Source organism: Ovis aries, chromosome X, assembly GCF_016772045.2.
Source record: "Ovis aries strain OAR_USU_Benz2616 breed Rambouillet chromosome X, ARS-UI_Ramb_v3.0, whole genome shotgun sequence".
Classification (NCBI taxonomy): Eukaryota; Metazoa; Chordata; class Mammalia; order Artiodactyla; family Bovidae; genus Ovis; species Ovis aries.
The window spans coordinates 131,686,475-131,710,286 of NC_056080.1; the positions used below are offsets into that span (position 1 = coordinate 131,686,475).

At 37.9% G+C, this 23,812-nt stretch overlaps 1 protein-coding gene across 2 annotated transcripts in view; it reads left to right on the top strand.

Annotated features, from left to right (window-relative positions):
* Nucleotides 1-4,234, top strand: part of NRK (Nik related kinase) — a 126,030-nt gene extending 121,796 nt beyond the window's left edge. For both annotated transcript variants that reach the window (XM_060407889.1, XM_042241688.1), the window contains one exon: nt 743-4,234. In XM_060407889.1, the coding sequence (XP_060263872.1) occupies nt 743-838 (96 nt within the window). In that variant the 3' untranslated portion in view covers nt 839-4,234. The remainder of the gene's footprint in view (nt 1-742) is intronic.
* Nucleotides 4,235-23,812: the final 19,578 nt, after the last annotated feature.

A 23,812-nucleotide genomic window follows, 5' to 3' on the forward strand; every position in this document is an offset into this window, starting at 1 on the left:
TGGAACAATTCTGTAAATTATCAATAATGTATATATAATAAGCATCTCACAGGTCGACAGCCTGGCACATAAAAGGTGTTAAGTCAAGGGTAGCTGGTGGTGTTTTCATCATTACGTCACACACCTTCCTAAGTATATTCATTGTGGATGTTGAAAAACCTTGGTCAAGAATACTTCTATTTGCTATTTATACTCTTGTACTGTCCTAATTTTCTTTATGGCCCAGACCATATTTGCACGACATGTTCCTCTCTAAGTCAATTGGTTTGGCTGATAATATCAATCTATTCATGTCAGTCTATTACACTGAAATAGAAAATTGTACCAAGTAGAAAATTTCACTGGCCACTTAAGCATCAGTGCAGCGTGAACTGCATCTAAATAATATGATATTTTCCATATATTAAAAGTAAAAGGAAAGCTAACTTAAGTAAAAGTAGATTTTTTTAATAGAAAAGGAAAATTGTTAATTAAACAAATCAAGAAATTTAGCAGATAAATGTCACCTACAAAAACTTAATTTTATTTAAACTATATGAAGTACAGTCATATAGAATATGGTAAAAAGTACTTTTTAAATTATAATTTTGGATCCATACTCATTTGAATTTGTAGACTTTAGGGAAATCTCTTTCTGAAATTGATTAATAACAGATAAATTGAAATTATTGTTGTACCTATCAAATATCAGTTTGCAGTTATTAAATATTTACTGATATTGTCTCTTTCTCTCTTTTTAAAGCTCTTCTTCACCTCTATCCTGCGCAATCGTCACAGCCGGGTTTACTTCATGACCCTTGGAAAACTTGAAGAGCTCCAAAGCAATTATGGTGTTTAAAAGCTTCCAGTGATTTATTATACTGATTATAAGCATCATAAATATACAATTTGCATTTTTTAATTTCTGAGATTAAATGAGCATTCACTTTTACTGGTAGGGAAAAATTAAATCAGATACTTTACTTTTAATGTAGCACAGAATAGTTTTAATGATAAATGCAGCTTTATATATAAAATTAACTATAGCAAGCTCTATGTACTCCAATGGTGTACAATGTCTTTTGCACAAACTTTGTAACTTTTGTTACTGTGAATTCAAACATTACTCTTTGGACAGTTTGGACAGTATCTATATTCGGATTTTACAACATGGAGTTAAGAAACCTGTAATGAGTTAGATTCCAAACAGCTTTCAAAAGAGTTGCCCCTGAATGAGGGTTTGTTTTTTTTTTTTTTCCCAGAAAAAAAATCAAAATAGCAACAAACCATATACAGATTTGCCAAGTCCTAGAAAGAACCAAAGGTTAGGTTATGAAATGATATTAATAAGGACTAGGTATAAACCAGACCTAAGGCTGAACAACCTGCGTGCCTGGAGAAAATACAGTGATAAAGGGGGAAAAGCCACCCTTTTTCCTCATTGCTCCATGACAGTTAAGCCCCCGGTTAGAGACCAGTTGTGTTCTTTTCATCCCATGTTAAGCTGGTTTTCTCCTGATGAGGAGAAAGGAAGAAAGCCTAAAATGATTGATTTTCCTCGGAAACCCCAAAGATGTGCAATAGCTACAAGAACCACCAAATAATACACTTGCAAGCCTGATTACAGGACTGAACTCCTATACATATGTACTGTAGAATAAGTTGTATTTTTTAATACTTTAAAGTAGGCGTCAAGTTCTATCCCAAAGACAGATTGGTTGATTTATCAAAATTCTTATCTGGCCAACAATGTGACTATCAGACAGCTTTAAGTATTTTCCTGATCCCAGATTAAACTACAGGAAAACTTCCCTCCAGTTATTAAGCAAAAATAACAAAATATAACAACAAACAGTTTTGACCGCTAATACTTGTGTTTTTCATGGTTCTATTTCTGTAAAATCAGAAATTAATCTAAAAGTGATAAGTCCACATGTAGAGACTTAATGTAATAGGTTAAAAGGAAAGATTTGGAATAAAATACAACTTAAATCAATACCTAGGTCTGCAAATTTATAGCAGTGAAAAGAATCATGCTAGTCCACTACCCCTATATATTATAGACGCCATAGATAGGTGGCATTTGGTCGCCTATGGTAATTGCTACCTGGTGAAAAGCATCATTTCTGCATATCCATCCTCAATACCATGGTTAGTTCTGGGGCAATAAGGAAGCAACAGAACTACCACAAAGTATACCTCACTATAATTCCTCTAGTTCTGCTTCTAAAATCTGAAGACAGTGCTAGTGGGATAATAATTTTCAAACTACCTGGTTAACCAAAATACAAAAGCAGCTAACTATATGTGATTTCATAATAGCACACTATTTCTTGGCACCTAGGTGCCAGGAATGATGATTTGGATTTTCCTAATAACTTTTATCAAGAATGTAATAGCTCAATAATGATAATTTAGGAGAACCTGAATCCATGAATTAAAGATAAATGTGATTCACATTTGTTACTGTGACACAATAATGTGATCTTAAAACTGGCTTATCCTTGAGTGTTTACAACTCAAATAACTTTTTAAATGCAGTAGTTTAAAGAGAAAACAAACTTTTATGTCAAATTCTTTCTTTAGAATTAGTCTTCCTTTTTAATTTGTACACCAAAAAGGCCATGGGGAACTTTGTGCAAGTACCTCATCGCTGAGCAGATGGAGCTTGCTATGTTTGAATTTCAGAAAATTCTCTCATTTAAGTAGCGTGTAGAATCAAGTCTTTTAAAAATTCATTTTTTCTTCATATTATTTACTCAGTTAAGGTTCAAAAATAAGTTTTCTCTTAAATCATATTTTTAACACAGTAAGACAGTAAACTATTTTAGGATGTCAACTCCCATTGTGCTCTGTGGCTGTCATTCTAGCAAATATACACAGTAGTGAACTGCATCTACAGAGGTGTCCCAAAGTGAATAAGCAAGAGAGATTGCAAATGTGTAATTGAGTGTTAAATGATAAGGTGCTAATGAGGAAAGGAAGCTAGGTACATACTAAGAAGGGAGATTAGATGTTGGATAGCCAACTTAGGAAGGACTGAAAATATTTAGTCATTTGTAGGTAATGAATATTTCCAATTTAGATGTTTAATCCATCTGGAATTTTTACATCCTTTGCCAGCTGAAACAATAAAATGAAGGAGCAATTGAATTTCATAGTCAGTGCACAGTAAAGAAAAAATTGTAACTACACCTCACCTTGTAGCAGCAGCACCTGGAAGCCCTGGCTCATCACAGAAGCATTGACAGGGATTCCTGGAAAGCCAAATTCCCAAGTCCTGTGAGTTGAAGCATGAAAGTTCTGGCAGCTTGCAAGTAGCATTGGGACAGAGTACAGTTTATTTTAGTGTACTTTAGTTTTTACACCAAAGCCCTTGTCCGAAATAGAAGAAATCATTGAAAACTAGAAATGTGATATATGCAAAGAGCTGACAAGGAAAGTTCAGTGTGATTAGGTCTTTTGAAGTAAGGTTAAGAACCTCAGGAAACAGAAAGGATAATTGTTAAGATAGTAGATTAGACAAAGCACAAATCATACATGCACACACACAAGCACACACACAAACCATATGAATGCATAAATTTAATATTTTAGTGCTGCCAGTTTCCAGATAATTAATCAATAAGTGTTTTCTGCCAGGACTTACTTAACTGAGACACTATCAATTAAACTAGGAATAATGCCACATGAGTTCAATGGGATCTTTTAAGTACTCTTCAGTTCTTTTCAAAACTGTGCCTATTTAAATCGATTTGTATTCAATCTGTGCTCTGATTTTAAATTTTATAGAAATAATCTTTGAGACTGCTAATTGTTTTATCAGAAAACCTGCAATGAATCATTGTTCAATCTCTAAAAAATTTTAAATGTATTGATTGATGTCATTGGATCTTTTAAGTACTCTTCAGTTCTTTTCAAAATTGCATATTTGAAATCAATTTGTATGCAATCTGTGCTCTAATTTTAAATTTTATTGAAATAATCTTTGAGACTGCTAATTGTTTTATCAGAAAACCTGCAATGAATCATTGTTCAATCTCTAAAAAATTTTAAATGTATTGATTGATGTCATTGGATCTTTTAAGTACTCTTCAGTTCTTTTCAAAATTGCATATTTGAAATCAATTTGTATGCAATCTGTGCTCTAATTTTAAATTTTATTGAAATAATCTTTGAGACTGCTAATTGTTTATTCAGAAAAATTACAATGAATCATTGTTCAATCTCTAAAAATAAAAATTTTTTAAATGTACTGATTGATGTCATTATTTGAACTATACTCATCTAATACTTCAAAATTAAGACTCATTCAAGGATTATTCATTTCCTTAAAGTATGTAATAATGCATTGATTAGAAGGTGTTAGGGGTTCTACCTATTGTTCCATTAGGAATTCTAGCGAAGGAAGGGTATATTAATTGGACCAAAATCTTTCTGGGTTATGTAGTAGTGGAATTAAAAACTAATAACACATTTCCTCTAAATGTGTGGAATTTTACACAGACTCATGGGGTATGAGCAAAGGTGAAACCTGAGCAAGTTTTAATGCTGACTTCCTTCCCATCCCAAAGAGTAAAAACTGTATCCAAAGAGAGTAGTAAATATTTCTAGATCAGGGCTTCCCTGGTGGTTCAGTGGTTAAGAATCTGCCTTGCCACAGAGCAACTAAGCCCATGGGCCACAACTACTGAGCCAGCGCTATAGCCTGTGAGCCACATCTACTGAGCCATGTGCCTAGAGCCCATGCTCTGTAACAAGAGAAGCCACCACAGTGAGAAGCCCAAGCACCACAACTGCATAAAGCCTGCACACAATAACAAAGGTCCACCACAGTCAAAAAATAAATATTTTAAAATATTTATAGTTTTTTTTCAGATTTTATTTTACTTTTACTTTACAATATTGTACTGGTTTTGCCATACATCAACATGAATCATATTCAAGAAAAGGTTTAGTGTGGAGTGATGGTAGAAAATGGAAGACAGAGCAAACATGGGAAATTTGAGTCCCTCAGCTGGGATCAGAAGAGGAATAGCACTTCTCTCAGCAGATCACAAAAGCATTAGAGGAATGGTTCCATGAAGATGCTATTGTCTCAGAACATTTTGGAGAGATATTCATCAGACTTAACTGTTAGTGCCAGTTGGTATGGTCCTAATTTGTCAAGTATGGACAGACATTCTGAAGGTGTATTACCTGTACACGGCATACTTGCACAGGCTTTTATAGGCTAAATTTAAAGTACTTCATTATAATCAAATTGACTCATTCAGCTTGATACATAGGTACCACAGACTTCTACTACTTTAAGAGACACTGTTATGAACCAAGGAATAATAATATCAACACAGATTGGAATTAGAATGGTCAGGGTAACACCCTAAGACTGAAAAATGGCATTATCCTGGGAACCCTTTACCAAAGAAGGGGATATGGTAGGTCATGAATAGAAATCGTGGTTAGTAAATTTATCATTCCCAAAGGGAGCAGTGGGTTTACAGACTCCAACACTGCAAGTCTATTAATCTTTTTCCAATATAATAACACTTTTCCCTTATAGGTCCTTTAACCTTCACCTAAGGATATTCAGGTTGGCTACTTTTTAATAAACAGCTAATATAATAAAGGCCAAACATCTTTCAAAAAGTATTATAAATATCACATTTTATGTTATTAATAACCATGTCAACTGATATAAAAAGAATAGTTCCTAAGGGAATAAAATGGATTCTATATGGATTTATCTTTTCAGAAGCTAGTACACAGCCTACTTTGTAGATAAATATAAAAAAAGCAGGTTCAAGATTAACTTTTTCTTATGTTGCTATCCCATATGTCCAAGTGGCTCATTTGGTACTTATACAGCAAAGACTCAAAAATATTCATTGAAAAGAAAAATGAGCATTTTTTTCTCTGTATTTAGTTCTATTAAATTTACAACAGCCTAAAATTAAGACTGACAAATTCAATTCTTTCATCAAAATACCATCCGGGTTCTGGGGACCAAAGGGAAATGACCTTTGGGGTAACTTCATATAACTTTACCCTGTAAACCTGAAGTGAAACAAAGGGTAGATCAAAATAAAATTAAAATAGTGTCTTTTAAAGTTTTGTTTACCCTTAAAAGCAACACATAATGGACCGCTATGCCCCATTAGTAATTACCCAAGGATCATGAGAAATGACAAAGGTCATTTAATAAAACAGCACAAAAAACAAGTCATCTAACTGTTCTGTACAAACACTTGGTTTGAATGTGATTCTTTTTTCACAAGAACAACTCAATGTTGCAGCATCCTGAGACAAATTTAAGGATCACCAAAGTATGTCAATATACTTTTGATCCCAAAATTTTAAATTATGTTCCCATAAACCAATATACCAAATTCTAGGCAATCCCCAAAGGTACTTTTTTAGATGATGAAAGAATGTGTCTGATTTGCTCAATTCAATTCAGTTCACTCAGTCGTGTCCGACTGCAACCCCATGAACTGCAGTACACCAGGCTTCCCTGTCAATCACTAACTCCCAGAGCCCACCCAAACCCATGTCCATTGAGTCGGTGATGCATCCAACCATCTCATCCTCTGTAGTCCCCTTCTCCTCCTGCCCTCAATCTTTCCCAGCATCAGGGCCTTTTCAAATGAGTCAGCTCTTTGCATCAGGTGGCCAAAGTATTGGAGTTTCAGCTTGAACATCAGTCCTTCCAATGAACACCCAGGACTTATCTCTTTAGGATGAACTGGTTGGATCTCCTTGCAGTCCAAGGGACTCTCAAGAGTCTTCAACACCACGGTTCAAAAGCATCAGTTCTGTGCTCAGCTTTCTTCACAGTCAAACTCTCACATCCATACATGACCACTGGAAAAACCGTAGCCTTGACTAGATGGACCTTTGTTGGCAAAGAAATGTCTCTGCTTTTTAATATGCTGTCTAGGTTGGTCATAACTTTCCTTCCAAAGTGTAAGCATCTTTTAATTTTATGGCTGTAATCACCATCTGCAGTACCAAATGGAACACTACTTCCAAAATTCTAAATGCAAACTTCCAACATCATGGAGTCTCACAAATCCACAGTGAGAAAGGAATACAATGAAGTTCAAAGAAAATTAGACTACACAAAAATGAAAATCTTCTCCCTAAAAGTAAAATTAACATTATATGACAAGCTGGGGAAATAGACATTTCATTTGACAAATAGAAAGTATCTATGAATTTTACTCCACAAACCTGTATGTGCAAAAACTAATTCAAAACGAGCAAAAATGATTCTTTGAACTCCAATTCCTGTTCTACCAGTCTAAAGAGGAAATTTAAACTTATTTGGACTATTGTTATTTATCCATTAGGGTTCCATGAAAGTCTGAGGGATCAGAAAAAATGGGGTATCCCATTGGTCTATAGTCTACATAAGCCAACACTGATACACTGTGCACTGCTCACTCCTTGAAACAATTTCCTCTCTCAGCCACTGGGATACCACTCTCTCTTGATTTGTCTCCTACATCACTAATGTAGTTGACTATGGCTCTACAATCAGGCAAAACTTGGTTTCTTTCTGGCTCCTTTCAAGATTTTTCCTTTGCCTTTTGTTTTTAGAAGATTTATTATTCTGGATCTTGGAGCGGATATCTTTGGATTAATTTTTTTGAGTACCAGCAAGGTCACTGGTAGGGCTTCTCTGGCAGCTCAGCTGGTAAAAATCTACCTGCAATGCAGGAGACCCTGGTTCAATTACTGGGTTGGGAAGATCTGCTGGAGAAGGGATAGGCTACCCACTCCAGTATTCTTGAGCTTCCCTGGTGGCTCAGCTGATAAAGAATCTGCCTGCAATGTGGGAAACCTGGGTTTGATCCCCAGGTTGGGAAGATTCCCTGGAGAAGGGAATGGCTACCTACTCCAGCATTCTGGCCTGGGGAATTCCATGGACTCCATGGGGTCACAAAAAGTTGGACATGACTGAGCAACTTTCAATTTCACTTTCAGCAAGGTCCCAGACACAGAGAAGAGAAAGAGAAGGTAGTGCAGAAAATAACATAAAGAAATAGTGACAGAAAGCATCCCCAATACAGTTAAAGATTAACAATCCAATAATTTGATTAAACTCATAGAACTATTTTTATAGGCTCTCATGTTTCAGTATGTTGTTTTAACATTTTCATATTTTAATATATTTTTGATTTCCCTTTTGATTTCTTATTTGACTCATTGGTTGTTCAGGACTGTGTTGTTTAATTTCTATATATTTGTAAATTTTCCAGTTTCTTGGTTTTGACTTAAAGTTGCTTACCACTGTGGTTGGAAGTGACACTTGGTATGATTTCAGTCTTCTTAAATTTTCTAAGACTTGTTTTGTGGCCTACTATATTATGTATCCTGGAGAATATTCCATGCATTCTTGATAATAAGGTATGTTCTGCTGCTGTTGGTAGAAGGCCCTGTATGTATCTTTTAGGTCTATCTGTTCTACAGTATGGTTCAACTCCAATAGTTTCTTATTTGTATTTTGTCTGGATTATCTATCCATTGCTGGAAGTGGAATATTAGAGTTTCATACTATTACTGTACTGTTGTCTATTTCTCCCTTCAGATCTGTTCAGGTCAGTTCAGTTCAGTCGCTCAGTCATGTCTGACTCTTTGTGACCCCATGAATTGCAGCACGCCAGGCCTCCCTGGCCATCACCAGCCCCCAGAGTTCACTCAGACTCACGTCCGTCGAGTCTGTGATACCATCCAGCCATCTCATCCTCGGTCGTCCCCTTCTCCTTCTGCTCCCAATCCCTCCCGGCATCAGAGTCTTTTCCAATGAGTCAACTCTTCGCATGAGGTGGCCAAAGTACTGGAGTTTCAGCTTTAGCATCATTCCTTCCAAAGAAATCCCAGGGCTGATCTCCTTCAGAATGGACTGGTTGGATCTCCTTGCAGTCCAAGGGACTCTCAAGAGTCTTCTCCAACATCACAGTTCAAAAGCATCAATTCTGCAGCGCTCAGCTTTCTTCACAGTCCAACTCTCACATCCATACATGACCACTGAAAAAACCATAGCCTTGACTAGATGGACCTTTGTTGGAAAAGTAATGTCTCTGCTTTTGAATATGCTATCTAGGTTGGTCATAACTTTTCTTCCAAGGAGTAAGCGTCTTTTAATTTCATGGCTGCAGTCACCATCTGCAGTGATTTTGGAGCCCCCCAAAATAAAGTCTGACACTGTTTCCACTGTTTCCCCATCTATTTCCCATGAAATGATGGGACCAGATGCCATGATCTTCATTTTCTGAATGTTGAGCTTTAAGCCAACTTTTTCACTCTCCACTTTCAATTTCATCAAGAGGCTTTTGAGTTCCTCTTCACTTTCTGCCATAAGGGTGGTGTCATCTGCATATCTGAGGTTATTGATATTTCTCCCGGCAATCTTGATTCCAGCTTCAGATCTGTTAGTATTTGTTTAATACATTTATGTGCTCTGATGTTGAGTGTGTATATATTTCCAGTTGCTATGTCCTCTTGTTTAGTTGACCTCTATATCAATATTATGACTTTCTTTGTCTCTTGTTACTGTTTTTGGCTTAAAGTCTATTTTACCTGATATAAGTATCACTACCCCTTTCCTCTTTTTGGTTTCCACTTGCATGGAATATCTTTTACCATTCCTCCACTTTGAGCCTAACTGTGTCCTTAAAGCTTATAACCAGCATGTACTTGGGTCCTTTTATTAAAATTCCATCCAGCCATTCTGTACCTTTTTGGAGAATTCAATGCATTTATGTTTAGAATAATTACTGATATGTAAGGACTAATTCCCATGGAGAAGGAAGTGGCAACCCACTCCAGTATTCTTACCTAGAGAATCCGATGGACAGAGGAACCTAGCAGGATACAGTCCATGGGGTCGCAAAGAGTCAGACACGACTGAGCAACTAACACGAGACTAGAAGGACTAATTAATATTACAAATTGATTTCCAGTTGTTTTGTAGTTACCTTGTTTCTTGCTATCTCTCTTACTGCCTTCCTTTTTAAATTGGTGATTTTCCATTATGGTATGCTCTGATAGCCTTATCTTTATTTTTTATTTTTGTGGGTCTACTATAGAGTTTTGCTTGTAGATACTATGAGACTTACATAAAATACCTTATAATAGTTTGTGTTATGCTGGAAACAACTTAACTTCAATCACATAAAAAATCTGTACCATTTTACTCCCCACTTTATGTTTTCAATGTCGCAGTTTACCACTTTTTATATTATGTATTCATTAATATAAATTATACTGGCTATAGTTATTTGTGATCCTCTTGTCCTGTAACCTTTATATATAGTTAAGATACCATCATATAAAAGAATTAGAGTCTTATTCTAGTTGTGTATTTACCTTTACCACTGAATTTTATATCTCCACACGTTTTTTCTACTGAATAGTGGCCTTTCATTTCCTTTTAAATAACTCCTTGCAACATTTCTTGTTAGGCATGTCGTGTGTGTGTGCATGCATGCCAAGCCGCTTCAGTCATATCTGACTCTTTGCAACCCCATGGACTGTGGCCCACCAGGCTCCTCTGTCCTTGGGATTCTCCAGACAAGAACACTGGAGTGGATTGCCATGCCCTCTTCCAAGGGCTCTTCCTGATCCAGGGGTTGAAACTGCATACTACTACTACTACTAAGTCGCTTCAGTCGTGTCCGACTCTGTGCAACCCCACAGACGGCAGCCCACCAGGCTCCCCCGTCCCTGGGATTCTCCAGGCAAGAACAGTGGAGTGGGTTGCCATTTCCTTCTCCACTTTTCCTTTAAAATTGGAAGAAGTTAAAGTTCATATGAAACTGCATATCTTATGTCTTTTGCATTGGAAGGCAAGTTCTTTACCACTAGAGCCACCTGGGAAACACTAAGGCATGTCTAAAGGGGATAAATTCCGAGTTTTTGTTTGTCTGAGAAAATCTTTATTCTCTTTCATTGTTGAAGAATAACTTTGCCAGATAGAGCATTCTTGGTTAGCTTTTTTTTTTCCCCTTTCAGAACTTTGAATTTATCATCCTACTCTCTCTTGGCCTGTAAGGGTTCTGCCAAGAAAGTCTAAAGGGTTCTTTTGTAGATCACAATCTTCTTTTCACTTGTTGCCTTTAAAATTCTTTGTCTTTCATTTTGGCAGTTCTATCATAATGTGTCTTGGAAAAAATTGCTTTGGCTTGAAATAATGGGATGAACTATTTCATTAATTTGGGTGTCTAAATCTCTCCCCAGTTGTGGAAAGTTCTCAGCCACTATTTATTAAATAAGCTTTCTGACTCCTCTCTCACTTTGCCTTCTGGAATTTCAATGATTTGTGTTTGTTTGGTTTTTTTTTCATGGTCTCCCATATATCACATAAGGCTTTATTTCACTCTTGTTGTTGTTGTTCTCTGACTGGGTTATTTCACAGTCCCTATCCTCAGTCTCACTGATTCCACTGATTTTTTTTCTTCTATTTGATCTATTCTGCTGTTTATGATCTCTATTGCATTTTTTTCATTTTCATGAATTCTTCAGCTCTGTGTTTGGTTCATTTTTATGATTTCTATCTCTTTGCTAAATTTTTCATTTTGAATTCTTTTATTTTTGGTTACTTTATTGTAATCTTTTAGTGCCATAGTATTTCTTTGTTTCTTCACATTGCTTACAGTTTTGTGTTTCTGTCTTCACAGTTGAAATAACAATGACTACTTCCAACCATTACTAACTGCATTCAGGTTAGAAATATCTTTACATGCATTCCCAAACATGAACCCCCTCCCACCTCCCTCCCCATAACAACTTTCTGGGTCATCCCCATGCACCAGCCCCAAGCATGCTGCATCCTGCGTCAGACATAGACTGGCGATTCAATTCACATGATAGTATACATGTTAGAATGTCATTCTCCCAAATCATCCCACCCTCTCCCTCTCCCTCTGAGTCCAAAAGTCCGTTATACACATCTGTGTCTCTTTCCCTGTCTTGCATACAGGGTCGTCATTGCCATCTTCCTAAATTCCATATATATGTGTTAGTATACTGTATTGGTGTTTTTCTTTCTGGCTTACTTCACTCTGTATAATCGGCTCCAGTTTCATCCATCTCATCAGAACTGATTCAAATGAATTCTTTTTAACGGCTGAGTAATACTCCATTGTGTATATGTACCACAGCTTTCTTATCCATTCATCTGCTGATGGACATCTAGGTTGTTTCCATGTCCTGGCTATTATAAACAGTGCTGCGATGAACATTGGGGTACATGTGTCTCTTTCAATTCTGATTGTTTTCTTGATTTTGCATAATAATCATCTTTTCATGTGTTTGTTAGCCATCCGTATGTCTTCAGAAAGATTAGTTGTCAGTTGCTTCATTTTGCTATTATTTTCTCCCATTCAGTGTCTTTTCACCTTGCTTATATTTTCCTTTGTTGTGCAGAAGCTTTTAATTTTAATTAGATCCCATTTGTTTATTTTTGCTTTTATTTCAGAATTCTGAGGTGGATCATAGAGGATCCAAGCTACCAGCCACATTTTCACAGAACTAGAACAAATAATTTCAAGATTTGTATGGAAATACAAAAACCTCGAATAGCCAAAGCAATCTTGAGAAAGAAGAATGGAACTGGAGGAATCAACTTGCCTGACTTCAGGCTCTACTGCAGACATATAGATCAATGGAACAAAATAGAAAGCCCAGAGATAAATCCACACACATATGGACACCTTATCTTTGACAAAAGGCAGAATTCAATTAAAAGACTTCTTTAAAAATGTAAGATCAGTTGCTGGTTGCTGTCCTTTTGTTTTCTTGAAGGAGATACTACAGCTCAGCTTTATGCTTTCTCCCTTGCCCACAGACCCTGACCTGCCTTCTGTGAATGTTCCCTAGTCTTCTTCCAAATCTCACCATCATGGTCACCACAGGGAGCCAGCTGCAGAGTTGGGGGAGGCATGAATTTGGTATTATATACTGTGGGTGTCTGTGAACCAGTCCAGGGGATTTTCAGTTGAGATTTTCCTTCCAGCTTCTGGGTAGTTTTCCAAAGGAGTCCAGAATGCCACCATTAGAAATCGTGTCCCTTTAATACCCTCTAGGAATCTTTTATGCTACTCCCCTGATCTTTCTTTCCCCCAGTCATAGAACTCAGAAGTTAATATTCTGGATGCTATGAGAGAGAAATGTCTCTTCGGCAGTGTCCCACACACCTGGGAAAGGCAGGTGTTTACCCACCCAGTCTCCCATTCTCCCCTGGGAGAAATCACAGATTTATTTCCTTGGCCCTAAGCTTTGTTGCTCTGGGGAAAGGGTGATGCTAACAAAGTGAAGTTTTTTTTTTTTTTCTTTTACCCATTCCAATGTGTACAAATTTGTAAATGTTTTGCTCCAAGGAAGTGGTAAAATTTTTCTTCTGGAAATCTGAACTTATAAAAAGACTCACATCCATAGCTATCTGCCCAAGTCAGTGTTCTCCAGTTCCTCTCAGACAATAGCCAAGAGGAACTAGAACTGGTTCACACTCTCCTGCAGATTTCAAAACCAGTACCAAGATCTGTCTACTATTCAATGCACAGGTGGGTGAGACTCCCCCCAGGTCCTTTGGCATATGGTGCTGGATCTCTCAACTCCCACAGAGGCAATTTTGTTCATGGATTGTTAAGTTTTGCTGTTGAAATTGGAGGACAAATACAAGGGGTTACTTATGGTCCATGATAATTGATGCCTAAATGACTCCAACATTTGATTCATCTTAATGTTTGGCATCTGTTAATTAACTTTTCTTATTCAAGTTAAGATTTCTCTGATTCTTGATATGATTATTTCCTATACATTTTATTTGTTATGTTAGGAGACTCACATTTAAATCTTTTATTTAAGTAGGAAGCCACCATGTCTAGAGATAACACCAAAGTCCTGGTGTACTTTTGTGGTCTGTGGTTATAATGACAGTTTATTTATTTTTAGAGGTTTTGCACTATTACTTTGTTCTGTTTGGTTTACCCAGGTTCAGTCCCTGGGTTGGGAAGATCCCCTGGAGAAAGAAATGGCAACCCACGCCAGTATTCTTGCCAGGAGAATTCCATGGACAGAAGAGCCTAGTGGGCTACAGTCCATTGGGTCACAAAGAGTCAGACATGACTGAGTGCTGTAGCTCCCACTGGTGCCTGCTGCTGGGGTGGAAGATGTTTCCCTCGTCCTGGGTACCTGGTGTCTCTGGGTAGGGTAGAGGAGTTTCAGGCCATGGGCAAGAGTCTTTCCTGGCAGTAATGTTGTTATGGCGTGTCTTCCTCTGTCTGTGGATGATGGAGTGTATGTCTCTAGCTGTCAGTTGTTGTAGGATCTCGTCCACTGGTGAACTAATGTCTCTGGGTGGGGAAGGGGAGTCTTATGCTAGTGGAGAAAAAGAAGCTTTCCAGACTGGGGTGACTTTTGTGGTGGAACTCCACTTGCTGTTGTTAGCAGGCTACCCACAGTATTTTCCAGTGTGTAATTGGAGTCTCCTGCTCAACTGGGTAAAAGGCTGCATCCTTTGACCACTTAATCTTCATGAGGTTCCTGATAAATCTCCTCTTCTAGTAGTGCTGGGCTTTCTTGATATGTCAGAGGAACTCTCATTAAACCTGGGGGAGAAATGATTCTATGTGGGGGATTTGGAATACTTACAACAACTTGCCATTCTGTTGTTTCTCCAGTCTTGGGAGTGTCAAGCCACCATACCTTCCTGTTACCACCCTTCAGAATTTTCTCCTTTGGTTGCCAAATGCACTGTAAATTCAGAGTTTATAGTTGTATCTAGTGAGAAGGGACAGGAAGAAATGAGTCTCTCCCATCTTGTCCCTAAAACTTGTAGTGATCTAAATAATGCATCCATGTGTTGTTTTATTCTCTTTCTTTCCTTTTTCTTACTCTACCAAATCTTCAGCTCCTTCTTTCTGAGATAATCTCTCAAATAAACTATCTGAATTCAAACCCTTGTACAAAGTTCTCCTTTCAGTGGAAGCCAAACCCAGTAGATTGAAATAAGCTAAAGACATGAACAAGGAGAGAACAAGATGGCAGAGGAGTAGGTGGATGTGGAGTACATCTCTCTCCACAGATACATTAGGAACACACCTTCAGACACAGAAGTGCATGCAGAACACCAATTGAGAGCAGACAGGAGTACCTGATAAGCAGAAAAGAATATATAGAACTATGCAAAACTAGGTCAAAGGAACTAGGGAGAAAAACAGCCCCCTGTTTTTCCAGCGTTTTAGTAGTACTAGACCTGCCTTTGGTGGGTAGGGGAACTGAAGCAGGGGTCTGATCCCCAGATCAGGGCAATTATCTGAGTCAGAGGAAAAACATTTAAGGCTGAGGGTGAAACAGCTGATCTGTGCAGCCTAAATGGAATGAGAATCAGACAGTCCCTGCTGCAAACATGAATACCCTGGACAGGGATGCAGGTCACCTGGAAGGTGCAGCAGCCGGGAACTGGAGTTTAGGGATTGTGGAGCAATCCTTGGGTGAGGGCTGCTGTTGACTGCAGAGAAATGGATGGAGGGGGATGTGAGGGAGGAGACTGTGGTGGGAAATGCCTGTGGAGGAAAGCCAGGTAGCCATGGAAGCTAGGCGATATTGTTGAGTCACGCAAAGGGAGTGGAGCCATGACCGTAGCCTCTCTCTTCCCACACGCCAGCATCTGCAGTTGAACAATAGAGAGATTGGTCCATCAAATGCCTGACACACGCAACTACAGAATAGGATCCCGCTCAGGGTGCCCCTTTAAGTGCTTGGCATGCCAATCTACAGAGTAGGAACCCATTCAGGGGGGCCCCCTCTATGTGCTTGACACACCAAACAACAGAGAAGGCTCCCAGGCAAGGGAGCCCCTTAAGTGCCTGAATGGGCAGAGCCATGGACAAAGACTGGCCAAAGAGGCCCTCTGATCGCCAGCTACAAAAGGCTCGAAAAAAGATCCTGATCAGGCCATAACTCCTGTGGCAGAGGCAGTCCATGTGCTTGCACACTTGGTGCCACCAAGGTCCCTTCAACCCAAGCAGCTGTGCCACCTTCACGCTCAATCCTCACCGGGGCAGAGCTGCCACAGGCAAAAAAGAAGTCTTGCATCTATGCACACAGGGTTGCTTCAGTCGTGTTCAACTCTTTGTGACCCTGTGGACTGTGGCCTACAGGCTTCTCTGTCAGGAGGGTTCTCCAGGCAAGAATACTGGAGTATATTGACCAAGACTGGTTGTCATACCCATCCAGAGCACTATATTTCCTGCTACCCTAGCCACCAACTCCCCTGAAAGCACCTGGTGCTGCCAGAAACCCTGCAACCCAAGCAGCTACACCACCTCCACACCTTGCTCTCACTGGGGCAGACCCAAGTCTTCCAGGGCAGCCTCAGGAGCAAACCCCAGTGGATAACCCACATGCAGAGGTGGAAATAAAACCACAATTGAAACCCAGGGGCAGTGTGGCTAAGGAAGAAGACCCCAAAACTTCCTACCAGCTGTACAAGCTGCAGATTAAATCTGCACAATTAACTAGGCAGACTCTGTGTCTATGGAATATATAAAAGGATATTGAAAGCTCGCACAAGAGAAAACTCACTAGTTCTGATAGCTGTGGACCTTGGAGGCAAGAACACACAGGAGTAGGACCAGATTAAAATCTGAGCTGCACCCACAGCAGATCCAGAGACCAGCACAGTGTTGGAGGGCATCCTGGGGAGGTGAGGTGGACTGTGACTCCCAGCAAGGGAAAGGACTCTGACAGCAGTGACTCAAGAAAAACAATTATAATTCTTATGTTTTGACTTGTTCTATAGATTCTTTTGAATTTTTTCTTTTTCCTTTTCTCTGCCCCCACCCCATTGTTGTTGTTGATTTTATTGGCCGTATGATATCTAAATAAGATTTTGAGTGTTTTTTTTTTCTCAGTCACACTTTGTATTGTTGTTATAACCTCTGCCTCTACATTGGGCTTTTGCAGTTCTGTGGAGTTTTCTTTTTCTCTTTTTCTTTCTTCTTCCTTTTTTTTGTCTTTTCTCTTTTATTTTCATTTTTAAACATTTTATTTTTTCTACATTTATTCCTTTGTTTGCTTTTCCTACTGTTCTTTTCCCCTTGCAGTAAATCTTTAATGTATATAAATCTTCTTTATCTACCTCTATCTACCTTTGCATATATATTCTTCCTTTCATTTTCTCTAAACATATTTGTTAGTTTTGTTTTCATTTCTTTATTCCCCACTTGGCACCTTGCTTTAATTATGTTTTATAGTTTCTGCTTTAGTTAGTTTTGATCTTAGGTGGTAGATATAACTTTTGGTTTCCTTTGTTCACCAGGCTGATGTATTGTACTTTATTTTTTTTGGACTGCTTTGATTTTGCTTATGGGTGTATATGTATATGTATATCCACTATTTTAATTATTATCTTCATGATTTTGTAACTGCCATTTGTCTGGGGTTCATCTTTGGTTTCTCAATTCTGGGCATTTGTTTTAATCTCACTTAATGCCATTACAAACCACTTGTGGAATCTTCGCTCCTGACCAGAGATCAAGCCCTGACCTTTTCAATGGGAGCACTGATTCCAAGACCCTAAACAACCAGAGAATTAACCCTAGGGAGTGTCAAATAGTGAGAACTCCCACAAAGGAAACCACTTGAATACAAGACCCAGCATCATCCAACCACCAGTAGCACCCTGTGCAAGACATCTCATCTAAACAACAAACAAAACAAAAATACAAACCCAATCATCAGCAGACAGGATTCCCACTTCACTCAGCCTTGTCTGTAAGAGGGAAAAAAAATTCAGCACAAATCTCCCCCTATGCAAAGCTTACAGAAACCACTGGAACAACCTTAGGAGGGAAGAAACCAAGAGAAAGAAAGAATTCAACATTGAAGGCTGGGAAAAGGAAACCTTAAACACAATAAGTTAAAAAATACTGAAAAGGCAGAATAAAATGCTACACAAATGAAGGCACTAACTAGAAACACAGAAGTCCAAACAAATGAAGAGGAAACAGGCAAACTACCTGAAAAAGAATTCAGAGTAATGATAGTAAAGATGATCAGAAACCTTGAAAGCAAAATGGAGAAAATGCAAGAATCAATTAACAAAGACCTAGAAGAATTAAAGAATCAACATACATAGACAAACAACACAATTACTGAAATTAAAAATACTCAAGAAGGAATCAGTAGCAGAATATCTGAAGCAAAAGAACGAATCAGTGTGCTAGGAGATAAAATGGTGAAAATAACTTCTGAAGAGCAGATAAAGTAAAAATAATGAAAAGAACTGAGGATAGTCTCAGAGACCTCTGGGAAAGTATCAAATGCACCATCATTTGAATTATAGGAGTCCCAGAAAAGAAGAGAAAGAAAAAAATTTTGAAGACATCATAGTTGAAATTTTCCCCAACATGGAAATGGAAATAGTCAATCAAGTCCAAGAGGCACAGAGTCCCATATGGGATAAACCCAAGGAGAAACATGCCAAGACACATACTAATCAAACTAACAAAGACTAACACAATGAAATAATATTAAAAGCAGCAAGGGAAAAGCAACAAGTAACATACAGGGAAATCCCATTTGTTTAACAGCTGATCTTTCAGCAGAAACTCTGCAGGCCAGAAAGGAATGGCAGGATATATTTAAAGTGCTGAAAGGGAAAACTCTACTGTACCCAGTAAGATTACTGTACCCAGTAAGAATCTCATTCAAAATTGATGGAGAAATCAAAAGCTTTTCAGACAAGCAAAAGTTAAGAGAATTCAGTACCACCAAACCAGCTTTATAACAAATGTGAAAGGGGCTTATATAGTCAAGGAATACAAGAGAAGAAAAAGATCTACAAAATCAACCCCAAACAATTAAGAAAATGGCATTAAGAACATATATATTAATAAATACTTTAAATGTAAATGGATTAAATGCTCCAACCAAAAGACACAGACTGACTGAATGGATAAAAAAACAAGACCCATATATATGCTGTCTACAAGAAACCCACCTCAGAACTAACAACACATATAGACTGAAAGTAAGAGGATGGAAAAATATATTCCATGCAAATGGGAACCGAAAGAAAGCTAGAGAAGCAGTCCTCAAATCAGACAAAATAGACCTTAAAATAAAAATGATTACAAGAGATAAGGTAGGACACTACATAATGATCAAGGGATCAGTCCAAGAGGAAGACAATACAATTGTAGATATCTATGCACCCAACATAGGAGCACCTCAAAACATAAAACAATAAAAGATATAAAAGGAGAAATTGACAGTAGCACAATAATAGTAGGAGAGTTTAATACCCCATTCACACCGATGGACAGATCATCAAAACAGAAAATTAATAAGGAAACACAAGTCTTAGTGATACATTAGATGAGACAGATCTCATTGATATCTTCAGGACATTGCATCCAAATGCAGAAGAATAAACAGTCTTCTCAAGTGCACATGGAACATTCTCCAGGATAGAGCACATCTTGGGTCACAGATCAAACCTCAGTAAATTTAAGAAAATTAAAATTATATCAAGCATCATTTCCAGCCACAATGCTATGAGAATATATATCAATTACAAGAAAAAAAAACTGTAAAAAACACAAACACATGGAGATTAGACAATGCATTTCTAAATTACCAACAGGTTACTGAAGAAATTGAAAGGGAAATCAAAAAATTTCTAGAAACAAATGACAATGAAAATATGACAACTCAAAACATACGGAATGAAGCAAAAGCAGTTCTAAGAGGGAAGTTTATAGCAATACAATCCTACCTCAAGAAACAAGAAAAACATTGACTAGATAACCTAACTGTAAACTTAAAACAACTGGAAAAAGAAGAACAACAACAACAAATAAAACCCCACCAAAATTAGTAGAAGTAAAGAAATCATAAAGATCCAAGCAAAAATAAATGAAAAAGAAATGAAAGAAACCATAGTAATGATTAATAAAACTAAAAGATGGTTCTTTGAGAAGATAAACAAAACTGAGAAACTTTTAGCCAGACTTATCAACAAAAAAGAGAGAAGAATCAAATCAACAAAATTGGAAATGAAAAAGTAGAGATTACAACAGACAATGCAGAAATACAAAGATTATGAACAACTATATATTTAGCAATAAAATGGAAAACCTGGAAGAAATGGACAGATTCTTAGAAAAGTTCAATCTTCCAAGACTGAACCTGGAAGAAATAGAAATTAGGAACAATGCAATTATAAGCACTGAAATTGAAGCTGTGATCTAAAATCTCCCCCAAAACAAAAGCCCAGGACCAGATGGCTTCACAGGAGAATTCTATCAAACATTTAGAGAACTAATGCATATTCTTCTAAAACTCTTCCAAAATATTGCAGAGGAAGGAACACTTCCAAGTTCATTCTACAAGGCCACCATCACCCTGAACCAAAGCCAGACAAAGACAACACACAAAAAGAAAACTACAGGCCAATATCACTGATGAACATAGATGCAAAAATCCTCAACAAAATTTTAGCAAACAGAATTCAGCAACACATCAAAAAGCTCATACACCATGATTAGGTTGAGTTTATTCCAAGGATGCTAGGATTCTTCAATACATGCAAATCAATCAACGTGATTCACCATATTAAAAAAAAAAAAACGGACATAGAAGGAACCTACTTCAACATCAGTTCAGTTCAGTTCAGTTCAGTCACTCAGTCCTGTCCGACTCTTTGCGACCACATGAATTGCAGCACGCTAGGCCTCCCTGTCCATCACCAACTCCCGGAATTCACCCAAACTCATGTCCATTGAGTCAGTGATGCTATCCAGCCATCTCATCCTCTGTCGTCCCCTTCTCCTCCTGCTCCCAATCCCTCCCAGCATCAGAGTCTTTTCCAATGAGACAACTTTTCGCATGAGGTGCCTCTTGAGAAAGCTATATGCAGATCAGGAAGCAACAGTTAGAACTGGACATGGAACAACAGACTGGTTCCAAATAGGAAAAGGAGTACGTCAAGGCTGTATATTGTCACCCTGCTTATTTAAATTATATGCAGAGTACATCATGAGAAACGCTGGGCTGGAAGAAGCACAAGCTGGAATCAAGATTTCCAGGAGAAATATGAATAATCTCAGATATGCAGATGACACCACCCTTATGGCAGAAACTGAAGAGGAACTGACAAGCCTCTTGATGAAAGTGAAAGAGGAGAGTGAAAAAGTTGGCTTAAAGCTCAACATTCAGAAAACGAAGATCATGGCATCTAGTCCCATCACTTCATGGGAAATAGATGGGGAACCAGTGGAAACAGTGTCAGACTTTCTTTTTGGGAGCTCCAAAATCACTGCAGATGGTGATTGCAGCCATGAAATTAAAAGATGCTTACTCCTTGGAAGGAAAGTTATGACCAACCGAGATAGCATATTCAAAAGCAGAGGCATTACTTCGTCCACAAAGGTCCATCTAGTCAAGGCTATGGTTTTTCCAGTGGTCATGTATGGATGTGAACGTTGGACTGTGAAGAATGCTGAGTGCCGGAGAATTGATGCTTTTGAACTGTGTTGTTGGACAAGACTCTTGAGAGTCCCTTGGACTGCAAGGAGATCCAACCAGTCCATCCTAAAAGAGATCAGCCCTGAGTGTTCTTTGGAAGGACTGATGCTGAAGCTGAAACTCCAATACTTTGGCCACCTCATGGGAAGTGTTGACTACCTCAACATAGTAAAGGCCATATATGATAAGCCTACAGCAAATATTATTCTCAATGGTGAAAAAAAGCATTCCCCCTAAGATCAGGAACAAGACAAGGGTGTCCACTTTCACTATTATTCAAAATAGTTTTGGAAGTCCTAGCTATAGCAATCAGAGAAGAAATATAAATAAAAGGAATCCAGATCAGAAAAGAATAAGTAAAGCTCTCACTGTTTGCAGATGACATGATACTGTACATAAAAAACCCTAAAGATAGTATCAGAAAATTACTAGAGCTAATCAGTGAATTTAGCAATGTTTCAGGATACAAAAGAAGTATACAGAAATCACTTGCATTTCTATATACTAACATTGAAAAATCAGAAACAGAATTTAAGGAATCATTCCCATTCACCACTGCAACAAAAGGAATAAAATATCTTGGAATAAACTTACCTAAGGAGACAAAATAATTGTACACAGAAAATTTTAAGACACTAATGAAGAAAACAAAGATGACATAAACAGATGGAGAGAATGGGTAGGAAGAATCAATATTGTGAAAATGAATATACTACCAAACACAGTCTAGAGATTCAATGTAATCCTTATCAAACTACCAATGGCATTTTTCACAGAACTAGAATAAATATTTCACAACTCATATGGAAACACTAAAGACCCTGAATAGCCAAAGCAGTCTTGAGAAAGAAGAATGGAGCTGGAAGAATCAACCTGCCTGACTTCAGACTATACTACAAAGCTACAGTCATCAAGACAGTATGGTACTGGCACACACAAAAACAGAAATATAGACCAGTGGACCAAGATAGAAAGCTCAGAAATAAACCCGTGACCCTATGGGCACCTTATTTTTGACAAATGAGGCAAGAATATACAATGGAGCAAAGACAGCCTCTTCAATACATGGTGCTTGGAAAATTGGACAGTTACATGTAAAAGAATGAAATTAGAACACTTCATAACACCAAACACAAAGATCAACTCAAAAACTCAAAATGGATTAAAGACCTAAATATAAGACTAGAAACTATAAAACTCTTAGAGGAAAACATAGGCAGAACAGTCAATGACATAAATCAAAGCTAGATCCTCTAGGACCCACCTCCAAGAGGAATGGAAATAAAAACAAAAGTAAACAAATGGGGCCTGATTAGACTTAAAAGCTTTTGCACAGCAAAGGAAACTATAAGAAAGGTGAAAATATAATCTTCAGAATGGGTGAAAATAATAGCAAATGAAACAACTGACAAAGGATTAAATTTCCAAAATATAAAAGCAGCTGATACAGCTCAATACCAGAAAAACCAACAACCCAATCAAAAAGTGGGAAAAAGATCTAAACAGACGTTTTTCCAAAGAAGACATACAGATGGCTAATAAGCACATGAAAAGATGCTCAACATCCCTCATAATTAGAGAAATGCAAATATAAACTACAATGAGATATCACCTCACACTGGTCAGAATGCCATCATCAAAAAGTCTACAAACAATAAATGCTGGAGACGGTATGGAGAAGAGGGAAGGCTCTTGCACTGTTGGTGGGAATGTAAATTGATACAGACACTGTGGAAGACAGTACAGAGATTCCTTTAAAAACTAGGAATAAAACCACTATATGAGTGCTGAAGAATTGATGTTTTTGATCTGTGGTGGTGGAGGAGACTCTTGAGAGTCCCTTGGACTGCAAGGAGATCCAACCAGTCCATCCTAAAGGAAATCAGTCCTGAATATTCATTGGAAGGACTAATGTTGAAGCTGAAAGTCTGATAATTTGGCCACCTGATGTGAAGCGCTGACTCATTTGAAAAGACCCTGATGCTGAGAAAGATTGAGGGCAGGAGAAGAGGACGACAGAGGATGAGATGGTAGGATGGCATCACCAACTCAATTGACATGAGTTTGAGGAAGCTCTGGGAGTTGGTGATGGACAGGGAGGCCTGGCGTGCTGCAGTCCATGGGGTTGCAAAGAGTCAGACACGACTGATGAACTGAACTGACTGAACTGAACTGATGACCCAGCAATCCCATTCTTAGGCATACACACTGAGTAAACCGAAATTGAAAAAGACACATGTATCCCATTGTTCACTGAAGCACTATTTACAATAGCTAGAACATAGAAGCAACC